At 43.9% G+C, this 16,510-nt stretch overlaps 1 protein-coding gene across 1 annotated transcript; it reads left to right on the plus strand.

The window, feature by feature from the left end:
* The first annotated feature begins 10,569 nt into the window (after positions 1-10,569).
* Positions 10,570-15,372, plus strand: LOC103739310 (zinc finger protein 133). The gene is given in 4 exon segments (XM_029566734.1): positions 10,570-11,290; positions 12,381-12,476; positions 13,218-13,626; positions 13,628-15,372. Coding segments are annotated over 4 exon segments (1,890 nt in total). The 5' UTR covers positions 10,570-11,169; the 3' UTR covers positions 14,892-15,372.
* Positions 15,373-16,510: the final 1,138 nt, after the last annotated feature.

The following is a 16,510-nucleotide window of genomic DNA, read 5'->3' on the forward strand; positions in this document are numbered from 1 at the left end:
TGCTAAAGGGAATTTTTTAAATGTTTTCCTTTAAGCGTTGCACAACTTATTATGTCTCTCATTTTGGTGTGCTAGGCATGTACCTAGCTGAATCCAGACATTTAAAGCATTCAGTCTTTAATGAACCTGCTCAGAACTTTATCCCTTACTCAAGTGTTCTTCATCACTTGCTCAAACATTCTTATTATCCTTTCTATTCTGGAAACATCCAGTCTTCTTAATCTTCATAAGTAAATATTTCTTTACTAAAATACTTCTGTTTTTATGTTCTTTTACCATTTCCTCTCACTTTTTTATTTCCTTTTTTTTGGTCTTTTTGAGACAGTGTCTCCCTGTAGCCCCAGCTGTCCTGGAACTCACTATGTAGACCAGGCTGGCCTCGAACTCAGAGAGATCCGCTTGCCTCTGCCTCTTAAGGGCTGGGACTACAGCTGTGCACCACCATACCTGGATTTATTTCCTTTTTTAATACCATGAGATACAATGACATTACAAACAATATTTTCACCTGTTGTGAGAATTCAATTTTGGGGGTGCCAAGTTTCTCCCTTTTTTGTTTTCAACAATAGCTATGGTTTAAGTGTGAAAATTTATTAAGAGTATACTTAGCTTTTACAAGATTTAAAATGAAACTCACCTTTTAAAATGCTGTAAAGACAGTCCCCTATTAATAACTCTGTTCTTTATTAAAATTTGGTATTATTATTTTTAAAACTTTTTATAAACAGGAAAAAAGTGGTTAACTGTTTTTTTCTTCTTTAACTTTTTCATATTTTTCTTAGATAATTAACCAGTCATTCATAGGTCTGACAAGATTATGAGGAACTCATTATAACATCCTTTATTGCAATTAAATCAAAATGAATAGCCTTTTGAAATGTAAGTTACTAATTAAGAATTAAATCAGTATATCCTAGATGCTGGTTCCAATTTCATCAAAGCCTGATAACCAAGCTCAATGAGGGCAACATTCATTGTGATTTGAAAAGCTCTGAGTGCTCCAGGGGACATGGTGGGACTGTGGTTCCATTCATAGGGATCAGAGTTCAGAGACTAGGGCTCCTCTAAACCATCACAGGTCAGCAGAGATGTCACTGTGGGCCTCAGTGGTGTCTAGCAGAAGCCCTGGACATACCCTGGTAAGGAGGCAACACTCTCCCTTACAGGCTAAGCAGAGTTGCTTTGTGAAGAGCTGCATTTCTGAACCTATTTATGGGGGAAAATTTTCCTGGGTAAAGCCTTACTATCATTAGTGATAGGTAAAAATTTGCGGGAGAAGGAGCAAATGGAGGATGAGGCACTAAGACACATATAAAACTCTCAGCCGGATAGAGCTTTATTTTGCATGGGACCCGTTCCCCTTGGGGAAGGGAAAATGTCTGCCTACGGATTGTGAGCTGGGGCTTATATATGGGGGCTTCAGGGTGCTGAAAGCGGGAAGTTTTTTGGGAAAAATCAGGCAGGGTGGGGGGAGCAGGAAAAGCAGGGCTTGTAAACCTGGCTCTGTTCTGTCTGCCAGCCAGGATCTGGGTCAGGAAGTGTTTACTTTTGTGTCCTCCTAAGACAAGGGAAAAGCTGCTGTGCTAAAACAGCTCCTAAAATCTCTGGTTAACAGGCAGAATCTGCTTATCTTGTCTTTGGTGACAAAGACAGGCTGCCTCTTAGAAGAGTCTGCTTCCCTTGACTTCAAAGGCCAAGGTGCTTATCAGCTCAGTTCCCTTTTTCAGGCTTCTGTGGGATCCTGTTGGGGAGGGGGGAGGCTGCTGCTGTTTGAAACCCTAATAATTAGGAAAATGGATACAGTAATGTTTCCAAAGGACCTTTGGCCTTAGACACTGAGCTATAATAAACTAATCTGTTGTATTAGTTACTTTTCACTTCCTGTGATAGGCCACCATGACCATGACAATTTATAGAAGGAAGAATTTATTGGGCTTACACTTCCAAGAGATGAGAATCCCTCATAGTGGGGAGGCATGGCAAGGGCAGCCAGGACAGAAAACTGAGAGTGCACCTGTTCAAGAAGGCACAGGAAGTGGAAAAGGTGAGCTGGAAGCAGCAAGGCTATGAGTTTTCAAATTCTTAGAGCCTGTGGGGGACAGTCTCATTCAAACTGTCACACCTGTGATTATGTCCTGAGTCTTCCTCTCTGCTCCAGCCCTTGCTTTGATAGAAAGGGGAAAGTCTAGAAACACATGAATTTTATAGTTTGAAAAGTCCACAAGGATCTGGTTATCAATTTAATAAAAGCTAATAAATACTATTTGAGCAACTTTGTACAAGTGTTTTTGAAATGCATTGGACACAGCCTCAACTTTAACTTAGATACTCTTGGCAATTGTGTATAACTTTTAGACATTCAGTTCCAGGTTTTGAGTAGCGGAAGTGAATGGCTTCAGTGAGTTTTCTTTCCAAGCTATGAGAATAATCACCAATTTTAGGAGCCCATGGGCACACCTGAGGCAGACCGAGCTTATTTTGCTGCAGTGCTAGGTTCCCTCTTCACCCTTCCTGGTCACGTTTGACCAAACAATGGAAAAATAGCTCCCAAAGAGTTCCGATCTACCCCTAAGTAACCAATAAGAAGAATCTTTGGTGCTCCATTTCCGCTCTCCAGGTGGGGAAAGAGGGTACCGGATGCGGAAGTCACCTGCATGGGTCACTGGGGAGTGTAATCCCTTAGGTAGAGGAGCCAAGGGACAGGGTCAGGTAAGGGCAAGGAGCTTGACTACGTTTTATGAACGTGGGTTTGTTTGTTTGTTTGTTTGTTTGTTTGTTTGTCTTTTTGAGACAGGGTCTCCCTGTAGCCCCAGCTGGCCTGGAACTCACTATGTAGACCAGGCTGGCCTTGAACTCACAGAGATCTGCCTGCCTCTGCCTCCCAAGTGCTGGGACTAGAAGTGTGCGCCACCACGCTGCGCGAGCGTGGTTTTAACAAAAAGGAGGGTGCCACCGTGGCTAGCCTCCAGATGACCAAAGCATGCTGCCCAGAAACCTGCTTGTGGGAAATGAGTGGGAGTTGCGGGTTGTCAGCGCCCTGCTGGTGGCACAGGGCCTGCTGAGCAGCGTGGTCCCCCGCCTGGAGGACTCTGGGTAATATAGTCCCAGCACCTGCTGGGGTGGGGGGCTATCTTCAGCTGGTGACTGGAGCCACCCCTTGTTCTTAGGTGGCTCTGGTGAGTGCCACTCCCGGGGCCCTGTTCTGCAGGGAGATGAAGGTCCTGCAGGGCTGGTCTAGGGATAAGCTGGGCACTGAGCAGGTGGGGCAGGAAAGTGGAGCTGAGGGACACACTGGAGTAACTCGTGCCCTGCCTCCCAGATGTCTTATTTTGGAGTGTGGAGTTGGGCGAGCCTCATCTTTGAAGCTGGAAGGGAGATGCGTAGGAGGTAGGTGCGGGGGTTCAGCTCTTTCTTTTGGGTGGGGATAGGTTCGGCATTGGTTGAAATCCCATTATTGATTGGTAAAGGAGATCCCTCAAGCTCAAAGTCCCCACCCTGATGAAGACTAAGTGAGTAGGCTTTTAAGGGTGTGATAGTTACTGGGTGGTGGGGTGAGACTGTGCTTAGGGCCGTGTATCCTTGGAGCTTTGGTTGGTTGGGGGCTGGTGGTTTGGGGGTCCTACCACCTGTTGGCCTTACTTGGAACAAGGGTCTGGCTGCCTGGCCTAGCCAAACAAGCCCAGGTTTCATTGGGTGTGAGGTGGCCATGTTGGCCTGATCTTAGGGTCTCAGCTTAGTCTCCCCTGAGTTAGGGCTTTGGAAAGGAGGCCGTGAAGCTGGGACCCATTGGTCAAGTTTTTTAGAGTTCCTAAAGACTTCTATAAGAATCCTAGGATTTTAGATTCCATTTTGATGTTTTATTAGGAAGAAATTCCAGATAGCCAGAAACACTATACAACTCCAAAGGCCTGTCATCCAGATCCAGCACTTGCCACCTTGCGACCAGTCTTGAATCATCTCTGAGTGGATACACAAGGAGTCCTTACAACCGTTTAGAGTCTGTTCTCCATGGCCATATTTTCACAGGCTGTCACTTCATAGTTTTGTCACCTTGGCAAGGCCCTGAACTCACTGTACCTCATCTGTAACATGATAGCAGCATCTACTTGTCTGGGCTATGTAAGGATAGAATGAAGAGTGCCTACCTGGAACAGCCCCTGGTGTATTTAAGTGCTTAGTGCCTTAGTTTTTCTTACTACAGGCAGAGAGGATCATCTTACCCTTCCTGTTAAGAGCTTGTCTGGCCAGGCTGAGTTCTTCCACTATATCCCAGCCTTGCTCCTAGGAAGCTACCCATAATTCTTTCCATCTTGTCTTTGTGGCAGGTCCATTCCTGATGCCTTTAAGGAAGAAGAAGTGCCCTGTTCTGTTAGAGCCTGAGGCTTTCCAGTGACTGTCCTGGATGTGTTTTTGCTCTTGTGTTTTCTGTGAACCCTGGCTGCTTAAAGAAGACTTCCTGCTGGGGAAAGAGAGTTCTTTTGGACTCCAGAGTGCCAAGCTTCATGTGAGTGCCATCCACTTTTGCACAGGATAGTCCAGTGGAAGAAGTTCCCCAATTGAGCATTCCCAGAGTTAGAAGTCTGCTTTTCTGTCCTATCACACTGCTTTTCATGTTTGTTTCAGGCCAGTCATCTGTTTCTGAAACATACCTCTCATACCTTTAAACATGGTTCTGTTCATTGGTCTTTGCTTTCAGAAATAGCAGTTATATGAATGTCCATTTTCCTTTCTAGAAAGGCTTTCTTTCTGGACTTCTTTTCTTTTTCTTTATTTTGAGACAGGGTCTCACTGTGTAGCCCTGGCTGGCCTGGGACTCACTGTGCAAGTATAGAGATCAGCCTGCCTCTGCCTCCCAAGTGCTGGGATTAAAGGTACATGCCACCTTGCCTGACTTCACTAATCTTTTAATGAGGTTATCGTTAATTGAATTGTATTCCCCACCCTTCCTGCATGTATGTAAGTGTACCTGTGTCATGCAATGCCTGTGGAGGTCAGAAGAGAGTATTGGATTCCTCTGTAACTGGAGTTAGAGATGGTTGTTTAGCCACCATGTGGGTACTAGGAATTGAACCTGGGTCCTCTGCAAGAGCAATCTGTGCTCTTAAGTGCTGAGCCATCTGTCCAGCTCCCCACCCCTCTCTTTTGAAGCAGGTTTTCACTATGTAGCCTCAGCTGTCCTGGAACTCACTGTCTAGACCAGGCTGTCTTTGAACTCATAGAGATTGTCCTGCCTATAGTAATGATTTTTACAGTATGGATGTACTCTGGACAAATGACTTCTACCTAACTTTGCAGCATAATGGAAACAAGCCAACTGAGGTATGTGGTCCTCTTGTGACCTTAATCCCTCATGACTCCTTCTTTGTCCTCCACCCAAGGTAGTGCAAGAATGTGTGTATGTTTTTTTTTTAATATTTTGTTTATTATTTTTATTTTATGAGTGTATTGCCTCCATGTATGTGAGGGCACCCATGTTGTGCAATGCTGCAGAGGTCAGAAGAGGGCTTCAGATTCCCCTGGAAGTGGAGTCAAGGATGGTTCATAGCCGCCATGTGGGTGCTGGGAATTGAACCTGGGTCCTCTGCAAGAGAAGTCAGTGCTCTTAACTGCCAAGCCATCTCTCCAGCCCCAGTGTATGTAAGTTTTGCATATCAAAGTGCTGCAAACAGCACTTTCGTCTTTCGGAATGAGATAATTGTCCCATTTGTGTTACAGTCGATGGGATGAAGTCAGTAACATCTGTTTGTGATTGTATGTGTATTCTTCTCAATTAGCAGGGCTCAGAAAGGGCAAAACTCTTCTCTGATTGTAGGGACCCATGTCTGCTTTGCTCAGCAGGGAACCTTGCATCCCTGAGGTCAATACCAACTGGCAACAGAGTACCAGACTCTGGGACTTGTGTTTTTCTTTACAACAAGCTATTTATTGAAAAATTCAGAAGGTTTTTATACATTATAAGGGACTGGCAGTCACGTGGGGTTTAGCAGCTACATACAAAGATTAGGACATAATTAGACAGGACACGGGACATATAGTTTTTTTTAGTTAGCGCCAGCTAGGGGCAGTTTGTACAGCAGGATGCGTAAACTTTTACCAGTGCCTATCTCGTAATTTATTGGCCATGTGTTTTCTTTCTCAGGGATAAAAGCATAGTAAACTTTTAGCTTTTAGCCCATGAGTAGACCTTTCACCTGGCCTATTCTTTTAGCTAGTGATAGCTGAGTTATCTGTTCCTGACAAGGAGGTGGGCTAAGGGCTGTTGACCAAGATGCTTTCCCTCAGAGCAAAAGCTTAAACTTTGGACCTGAGCACTTTTCTCTTGCTAACCCTGCAGTGTTCTGCAAGACAGAGATATCAGAGCTGCTGTTTTCAGCACCCTCCCTTTAGCAGAGAACATAGCCTGGAATTAAAATTATCTCACCCTAGGGCATGCCATCCTGGTTTCCTACATCTGATAAGGGCCTTTTACTTTCCCATTTCATGCTGGATATACTGTTAGAATAAAACAAAGAGCAGGTGGGTCCTTGTTCAAAGCACAGTTCCAAGAGAATTCTGAAAAAACAACTTGTCAGCAGTTTGGGTCCACTCTTGGCCTGAAAATGGATGCTAAGAGTCAGGCTGTCTTTGTTTAAATATCACCGTACTGTGGCATCCAAATGCCTCACCTGCTTCTGCCTCCCGAGTCCTGGGATTAAAGGGAAGTGTCATCACGCTTGCCTCTACTTTGTTTTTTAATAGATTAGTGTTTGCATATCTGCCTTTCTGTAAATAGAACTGTCAAACTGCAGTGTTTTAAGATTTCTTCCCCCCTCCTAGTTCAAGAAAATGCTTTTGTAAGTATAAGCGTGATTTCCATCTTTGAAGAGGAAAGAGGTTATGTATTGTTTGATACTCTTCTTCTAATTAGTACTCCTTTAATTTCCTTCTCTTGTTTTATTGCTCTAGCAAAAATTTCAAGCACTGTATTGAAAAGGAGTGGAGATAGTGGACATCCTTGTCTGGTTCCTGATTTTAATGGTAATGCTTCCAGTTTTTTTTCCCTTTAGAATCATGTTGACTATGGGTTTGTTATATTGAGGTATGTTTCCTCCAGTCCAATTCCCTTTAGGATTTTTATCATGAATGCATACTGAATTTTGTCAAAGGCCTTTTCTACGTCTATTGAGATGACCATGTGACTTTTGTCTTTGAGTCCATTTATATGATTTATGACATGACTTATGTATATTGAACCATCCCTGCATCTCTGGAATAAAGCCTACTTAATCATGGTCGATGATCTTTTTGATGTGTGTCTGTATGAGGTTTGCAAGTATTTCATTGAAAATTTTTGCATTTATGTTCCTTAAGGATATGGGTCTGTAGTTTTTTGTTTGTTTGGTTTTTGGTTGTGTCTTTACCTGGTTTTGGTATTAGAGGAATGATGCTGGCTTCATAGAAGGAATTTGGGGGTTCTCCCTCTGTTGCTGTCTTTTTCAAGTAATTTAAGTAGTATTGGTTGTAGATCTTCTTTCATTTTTTGGTTGTTAGCCTTAGCCTTTAATAGCTGCACCCGATTGTAGATCTTCTTTAAATATCTGGTGGAATTCTGCTGTAAATCCATCTGGACCTGGGCTTTTTTTAGTTGGGAGGTTTTGTATTACTTTTTCAATTTCCTTATTTAATACAGTATAGGTTTTGAAAGTATTCGCCTATAATATTCTGGATCTTTTGGGTTTCTGTTCTGATGTTTCTCCTTTTATTTCTGATTTTGTTGGTTTGGATTTGCTCTTTCTTTCTTTTGGTTAACTTGGCTAAGGGTCTGTCTATCTTGTTTAGCTTTTCAAAGAATCAGCTCTTTGATTGATTCTTTGTATTGCTTTCTTTGTTTCTCTTTCATTAATTTCTGCTCTGATTTTTGTTATTTCTTCTCATTTGCTGGGTTTGGATTTCATTTGTTCTTGCCTTTCCGGAGTCTTGAGTTGCAATGTTAAGTAATTTATTTGTGCTCTTTCTGATTTTTTAATGTAGGCACTTAGAGTTACAAACTTCCCTCTGAGGACTGCTTTTAAAGTGTCCCAGAGGTTTTGTTGTATTGTATTGTCCTTATCTTGGAATTCCAGGAATTTTTTATTTCTTTCTTAATTTTTCCTTTGACCCACTCATCATTCAGGAGTGTGTTGTTTAAGCTCCATGATTTCGTGTAGTTACTAGGGCTTCTTCCAGAGTTGATTTTAAGCTTTATTGCATTGTGATCTGATAGAATGCATGGAATTATTTCAATTTTTTTTGTACTTGTTGAGGTTTGTTTTGTGTTCAGTTTTTGAGGAAGTTCCATGGGGTACTGAATAGAAAGTGTATTCTTGGGGCTAGAGAGATGGCTCAGCAGTTAAGAACACTGGTTGTTTTTGTAGAAGACCCGGGTTTGAATCTAATCACCCACATGGCAGCTAACAACTGTCCATAATGCCAGCTCCAGGGGATCCAATGTCCTCTTCTGTCCTCTGCAGGCAGTGCATGGCACAGGTGCACTTAACCTACATGCAGGCAGTATACTCATACACATAAAATAAAAATGATAAATAAGCTGGGTGTGGTGGTGCATGCCTTTAGTCCCAGAACTTGGGAGGCAGAGGCAGGAGGATCCCTGTGAGTTCAAGGCCAGCCTGATCTATATAGAGAGTTCTAGGCCAGCTGGGGCTACAGGGAGACCCTGTCTTCAAAACAGGTAAATGCTAAATAAATAAATAAATAAATAAATAAATATTTTTTTAAAAAGAAAGTGTATTCTTTGGTGCTTGGGTAGATATGTTAGGTCTTTTTGATTTATGGTATCATTTAACTCAGATTTCTCTCTGTTTATTCTTTGTCTGGTTGACCTGTCTAATGGAGAAAATGGGGTATTGAAGTCCCCTACTATGACTGACTTGGGGTTAATCTGTGTCTTAAAGTCCTGTAGTACTGTTTTTATGAAATTGGATACATCAGAGTTTGGTGCATATATATTCATGATTGTAATATCTTCTATTGTTCCTTTGACCAGAATGAAGTGACCCTCCTTATCTCTTCTGATTAGTTTTAGTTTGAAGTCTATTTTGTCAGATATTAGAATTGCTACCCCTGCTTGTTTCTTAGTGCCATTTGCAGGGAATATTCTTTTCCATCCTTTCACCTTAAGGTAGTGCCTATCCTTGAGATGGGTTTTTTACAGACAACAAAAGGATGGATTTTGTTTCTTAATCCATTCGCTTAGCCTGTGTCTTTTGACTGGGTAGTTCAGTCCAGTGATATTTAAAGTTATCATTGAAAGATGTGTATTAGTTGCCATCATTTTGATTCCTCTTTGCATTCTTTGTCTAAGTTTTTTGTTTCTACAGTTATACCTTCATTTAGTTTCTTGCTGTTGCCCCTGGGGTATAGTGGTTCCTTTCTACATTCTTTGTATTACTTCAAGTATTCTTTGAAGGGCTGGTTTGTGGACATGTATTCTTTCAGCCTATTTGTGTCATGGAAGATTTTTCTTTCCCTTTCAACTATAATGGACATTTTTGCTGGGTAAAGTATTCTGGGTTTTCATCTATGGTCATTTAGAACTGGGAATTCTTTAGGTTCTTCTAGCTTTCATAATCCCCAGTGATAAGTCAGCTGCAATTCTGATGGGTTTTCCCAAATACAGGCCTAGTTTTCCTTTTGCACCCTTCAGTATTATTTGTTCTGAACATTTCGTATTTTTACTATGATATGCCGTGGGGAGTTTCTTTTCTGGTCCTGTTTATTTGATGTTCCATGTGCTGGAAAAGCCATTGAGTGTTTAGAGTTTGTTGCTGTGCAGCGTTGAACAGTTACACTGAAAGAATTGTGGACAATGGAGTCCTGGCTTGTGAAGCTTCAAAGGGAAGCAGAGACCATCAGGGCTGTTTGTGTGGTATTTTAAATATCACATATTTTGAGTGTGTTCAGGAAGTCTAATGTGTGTCGGCCATGTTTCCCAGGTGAGAAGACAGAGACAGTAGTTTATGACAGAGATGGCCCGAAACTCAGGCTCTGTGCTTCAGATACCTCACCACCTCTCTTGTACCTCTCAGTCCAGTTAGTGCAAGGTGTGGGATTTGGGCAAAGGCTGAGTATGCTTCAACACTAATATGGTTTGTCAGACTATTTGGTCTTTTAAATTCTTAAAACTCAGAAAGATGATTATGCTTTACTGTTTTCTTAACTTTTTTTTTTTTTCCTCTTTTTGAGACAGGGTCTCCCTATAGCCCCAGCTGTCCTGGAACTCACTATGTAGACCAGGCTGGCCTCGAACTCACAAAGCTCCACCTGCTGCCTCCCAAGTACTGAGATTAAAGGTGTGCGCCACCACTCCCGGCTTGTTTTCTTAATTTTTACATGTTGACTATTCTGTCTAGATTTAAACTGTTTAGAACTAACAGTATCATATTTTTGCATGTGTACCCCAAATAGCCTACTTGGGCTGGGTGTGGTGGCCTACACCTTTAGTCTCAGCACTCAGGAGGCAGAGGCCGAGAGACCTCTGGGAGATCAAGGACAGCCTGACCTACATAGTGAATTCCAGGCCAGCTGAGGCTACAAGGAGACCCTGTCCCTAAAAAACAAAAACAATGCAAAAAAAAAAAAAATTAGCCTACCTATTGATTCTTTGATAGTTATATACAATATGTTTTATCATATTCAGACCTTTTCCCCCATCTCCCACCTCCCTACTCCCACCTTGCTTCATGTCCTCTTTTATTTTTTTAAGGCCTACCAAGTCTAATTTGTGTTCCTCAAATGCTACTGGGCATGGATCCATCCCCTGGAGTCACACCCTTAAAGAAAACTGACTCTTCCTCTCCCAGCAGCTATCCATTGACAGTAATTCCACCTAGTGCTGTGGCTTCTTGCCAGGCTCTTCCCTCCATGCTGAGTCTTTGACTGGCTTGAGTTTGTGCAAGTCTTATGCACGCTGTCACAAGCCCTGTGCTACCTAGGACTTCAAATGTATAGGTTCATAAATGGTACTAACTAGGTAGATACAGTAATTTAAAGGTCCTGGAACACAGGATATCAGCGTGACAGCCAAAAGTAGGATCCAGGTCTTACTGCCCCACCTGGGCAGCCTCTCCCTGCTCCTCAACTAGAACTCCATCCTTTCTAGGCAAGCAGGGCTGTTTTGTGTTACAGGCACACATGGCATTCAGGGATGTGGCTGTGGATTTCTCCCAGGAGGAATGGAGCCTGTTGAGCCCTGCTCAGAGAACCCTGTACAGAGAGGTGATGCTGGAGAACTACAGCAACCTGGTCTCTCTGGGTAAGTGATGTATCTCTTGGGACTCAAATCTCCCTCCCCCACTGGGGATTTTAGGTTGTGTTTGCACAGGCATCTTACTTTCTGGCTTGGTCTTTTGATTGGATCAAGAGCAAAGACATTGTTCTCTGCTTCCATAGGGAAGTTCTGATCTTCTAGAGTTGAAGCCTCCCATCTCTTTCTCTATCTCTGTCTCTATCTCTATATCTCATCTCTATCTCTATCTCTGTGTGTGCATGTTTCTCTACAGCTCTAGGCTTTACTCCTACAGGCTGGTGCTTTCTTCCTAAGTTTCCTTTTTAAAAATGAGATAGGATGTGTTAGACTTTCCATTTTTGTAAGACACACCCAAGAAAACAACTTAGGAACTGGACAGATGGCTCAGCTGTTAGGAGCACTAACTGCTCTTGCAAAGGACCTGTATTCAGGTCCCAGCACCTATATGGCAGCTAACGACCTTCTGTAATTCCAGTTCCGGGGCATCCAGTCACCCTCTTCTGACTTTCACAGGCATTGCATGACATGGATTCACTTACACACATGTAGGCAATACACTCACACACCTAAAATAGAAATAATAAATAGAAAAGTTAAAGGGAGGAATTACGTATTCTGGCTCACAGTTCTGGTCCATGGTGGTCGCAGGGCTGGTAGAACAAAGCAGCACACTTCATGGCAGCGTGAAGCTCAGAGAGTGAGGCTGGGCGAGGCTTTGCACTGGCTTTCTCCTCCTCCTCGTTGATTCCAGCCAGGCCCCCAGCCTGTGGGGTGGTGCCATCTACTTTCAAGGCAGCTCTCTTTGTGCCCCCTCTATGGAGGCCCCTCAGACACAATGTTGTGAGGTGTGCTTGACTGATCTCCTAGGTGCTTCTCCACCCACTCAAGTTGACCTTGAAGACTGACTATGACAGGAGTAGTCCACCCACCCAGTGCAGAGCAGAATCAGTGTGGTCTTTCTGAATTCTCTCAAGTAACTTCATGCTACCCTTTGAAGTTCCTCCCCCAGTTGTTGCTTTTGAGTCTGTTCCACAGGCAAAGCCAGAGTTCCCTTGACACCATAGCCTAGAGTCCTGTTTTCTTTCCTGGTGAGCAGGAATTCCATTTTCAAAACCAAAACTCATCACCCAGCTAGAGCAAGGGAAGGAGACATGGAGAGAGGAAAGAAAATGTCCCCAGGCTGCCTGTTCAGGTGAGTGGGAAAGTACTAAGATGGGACACAGGCTGCCAGCAGCCCAGGGGGCTGAGAGAGGAGGTCGTGCCGAGGAGCTGGAGAGGGCAGCTGCTCTCTTGACCCCTTGGCCTCCCTTCCAGGCTTCTGGCACATGTAGGCGCCTTCCGGGTGTCTCCTGTCTCTTCTTGAGGCCTTGGCTTGTTCTGTTTTCAGAAAAGATCAACAAGAATATGGCAAAAACTGAGTGAGCGCGAGAAAGAAAGCAAAGCCCAGTAAGAGGAAGGAAAGCTAAAATGCCAGTTGAGGGGGCTGGGGTGTAATTCAGGGGCAGGGCGTGCACAGGGGCAGGGCAAGGCCACGCCTTCCGGGTGTCTCCTGTCTCTTCTTGAGGCCTTGGCTTGTTCTGTTTTCAGAAAAGATCAACAAGAATATGGCAAAAACTGAGTGAGCGCGAGAAAGAAAGCAAAGCCCAGTAAGAGGAAGGAAAGCTAAAATGCCAGTTGAGGGGGCTGGGGTGTAATTCAGGGGCAGGGCGTGCACAGGGGCAGGGCAAGGCCCCACTTCAGTGTCACTGCATCACAAAGGGAGAAAGAAAAAAGCCAAAGCCAGTTGGGAAATTGAAAAAGAGTTCTGAAAAGACTGAGTTAAGAATTGGCTGTACAGGCCTAGAGAGCGGTTAAGAGCACCAGCTGCTCTGCAGAGGACCTGTGTCAGCTTCCCACCACCCACATGGAGGCTAACAGCCCTCTGTAATTCCAGTTCCAGAGGATCCATCACTCTCTTCTGACCCCCGAGGGCACTGCACGTCACAGGTCCATCGACCTACATGCAACCAGGAGAAGCAGCAGCAAGCCTCTGATGGGAGCTCCTGGAGAGAGAAAGCAGGAGGCGGAGGGAGAGAAGGCACCAGGCCTTCATTTGGAAGGACAAAGAAAAGGAGTTTGGGAGCCTTCTCCAGACCACTCCAGAAGAAGCAGGTCAGCTCTGGGAATGGCACGACAGGAGTAGAGCTGGAGGCCAGCCCAGCTCCAGCTAGGAGCCCTGAAGAAACAGACAAATTACTGAAGCGAATAGAGTTGTTGGGATTTGGAGGTGTCAACTGTGGAGAGTGTGGGCTGGGCTTCCGAAAGATGACAAACCTGCTTAGTCACCAGAGGATCCACTCGGGAGAAGCCATATGTGTGTGGGGTGTGCAAGAAGGGCTTCAGTCTAAAGAAGAGCCTTGCCAGACACCAGAAGGCACATTCCGGGGAGAAACCCGTCGTTTGCAGGGAATGTGGCCGAGGCTTTAACCAGAAGACAGCACTCATCATTCATGAGAGGACACACTCAGGTGAGAAGCCTTACATGTGCAATGAGTGTGGACGAAGCTTTAGCCAGAAGTCAACGCTCATCATTCATGAGAGGTCACATTCAGGTGAGAAGCCTTACATGTGCAATGAGTGTGGACGAGGCTTTAGTCAGAAGTCAACACTCATCATTCATGAGAGGACACACTCGGGGGAGAAGCCTTACATGTGCAATGAGTGTGGACGAGGCTTTAGCCAGAAGTCAACACTCATCATTCACGAGCGGACACACTCAGGTGAGAAGCCTTACATGTGCAATGAGTGTGGACGAGGCTTTAGCCAGAAGTCAAACCTCATCATCCACCAGAGGACACACTCAGGGGAGAAGCCTTATGTGTGCCAGGAGTGTGGCAAAGGCTTTAGCCAGAAGTCAGCTGTTGTTAGGCACCAGAGGACACACTTAGAGGAGAAGACCATAGTGTGCAGTGACTGTGGCCTGGGCTTCAGTGACAGGTCAAACCTCATCTCCCACCAGCGGACACACTCTGGGGAAAAGCCTTATGCCTGCAAGGAGTGTGGGCGCTGCTTCAGGCAGAGGACAACTCTTGTCAACCACCAGAGGACACACTCGAAGGAGAAGCCTTATGTGTGTGGTGTGTGTGGGCACAGCTTTAGCCAGAGTTCAGCTCTCATCTCTCACAGGAGGACACACACTGGGGAGAAGCCATATGTGTGTGGGGTGTGTGGACGAGGCTTTAGTCTGAAGTCCCACCTCAACAGACACCAGAACATTCACTCGGGAGAGAAGCCTGTTGTGTGCAAGGATTGTGGGCGAAGCTTTACCCAACCATCAAATCTCATGAGACACCAGAGGGCACACTCAGAGGAAAAGCCCATGGTGTGTGAGAAATGTGGAAGAGGCTTCAGCCAGCAGTCAAACCTCATTGCACACCAGAGGACACACTCAGGGGAAAAGCCATATGTGTGCCGAGACTGTGGGCGAGGCTTCAGCCAGAAGTCAAACCTCATTGCACACCAGAGGACACACTCAGGGGAGAAGCCCTACGTGTGCCGAGACTGTGGGCAAGGCTTCAGCTACCAGGCTGCCCTCATCAGGCACAAAAGGAAGCACTCACACGTGTAGGCAGTGTGGACTGGGCTTTAACAGTAAGTCAGCCTTAATCACACATAAGTGGGTCCACTCTGAAGAGAAGCTCTGTGTGTCCAGAGTGTAGCCAAGGCTTTATCCAGAAGTCACACCTCACCTTACATCAGATGACATACAAGGGGAGAAGCCTTATGTGTGCCAGACCTGTGGGCAAGACTTTAGGCAGAAGTCTCCCTTCAGCAGACACAAGAAGATGAAGTGTGTCCACCTCAATCTGCCATCCAGCCTGACTCTGAAGTCTTCCAGGGTCATTCTTCTGACCCCTTCGGTTTTATTTAAAAATGAAGATGATGGAGAGGATTCGTAGTCAAAATCCTTATACTTCCATGAAGTAGGAAGATACATCTCATAAGTAATCGATGGACATTAACTTGGTTTGCTTCCTTTCCAGTATGTCTCCATGTTTTATGTCTTTTTGTTCTAGTAAACTTTGCTTCTTTACAAATCTGGAACCTAAGCTGTGTACCTCATTTCTTGTCAGGACTTGAAGAATGACTCAGGTATCTTGAACTCTATAAAGTCCACTCTTCCACAAGAATTCATTGCTTGAAAGACCTTAGCCTATGTCACACATGTATTTATTGAGAAGTCTGGTCCTTTGCATGGGGGAGTGTGTCTAGAAGTATTTTCAGAAATTTTAGGCAAAAAGTGAGATCTAGAAAGGGCCATGATTAACAACTGTCGGTGATACCAGTTACAGGGGATCCGACACCCTCTTCTGACCTCTGCAGACACTGCATGACGCAGTGCACTTACCACTTACATACATGTAGGTAGTATACTCATACAAAATAAAAGTAAATAAATATTTTTTAAAATATCAACATCGATGAAGATACAAATGAAAACCACACAGTGATACTTGCACCTGTCAGAAAGAAACATTTGTACAGATTAAGAAAGCACTGCTGTAGCTTCTGGAAACAGGCACACTTTATACAATAGTCCCTGGACTATACATTGACACAGTCTATGCTAGACAACGTAGTAAGCTTTAAAGAGATTCATGAGCCCCCCCCAGGAATCATCTAATAGCTGTATATACTCATGTGAGAATGATTCATGTAAATTCTTTTATTTAATTGATACAAATTATTCAATGCAGTAGTTTCTAATTTTAACAAAGTTCAGTAGGGGAAACTGATTAAGAGGCATTCACAAATATGCTGTGATAAATGAAATATTACTATATAGTATGTTAGAGGGTCTCCGAGATTAATTTGTGAGCAGGAAGGCAGGATGGAACAGTGTGGGAATACTGTCCAATACACTAAGTTGTAAAAACAGAAGACCCTTTCCAAAGTTGGAACACGAACACTGCCCAATTTCAAATCATATAAAACTGTGGTAAGTTATATTTTGTGCATGTGTGTATAAGCTAAACATGTTTTCTGCAAATTAGCTTAGGAAATCAATTTTTCTTTTTCATTCAAATTTCATTTTTTTCAACTCCATTTTTTTTTTTTTTTTTTTTTTTTTTTTTTTTTTTTAAAAAAAAAAAAAAAAAAGAGGACGATAAATCTTTCACTGTGATATATCAAAATAATGTGAACTCACAGAGATCCACCTGCCTCTGCCTCCCAAGTACTGGGAGA

The sequence above is a fragment of the Nannospalax galili genome, unplaced genomic scaffold (assembly GCF_000622305.1).
Source record: "Nannospalax galili isolate Female #2095 unplaced genomic scaffold, S.galili_v1.0 scaffold2559, whole genome shotgun sequence".
NCBI lineage: Eukaryota > Metazoa > Chordata > Mammalia > Rodentia > Spalacidae > Nannospalax > Nannospalax galili.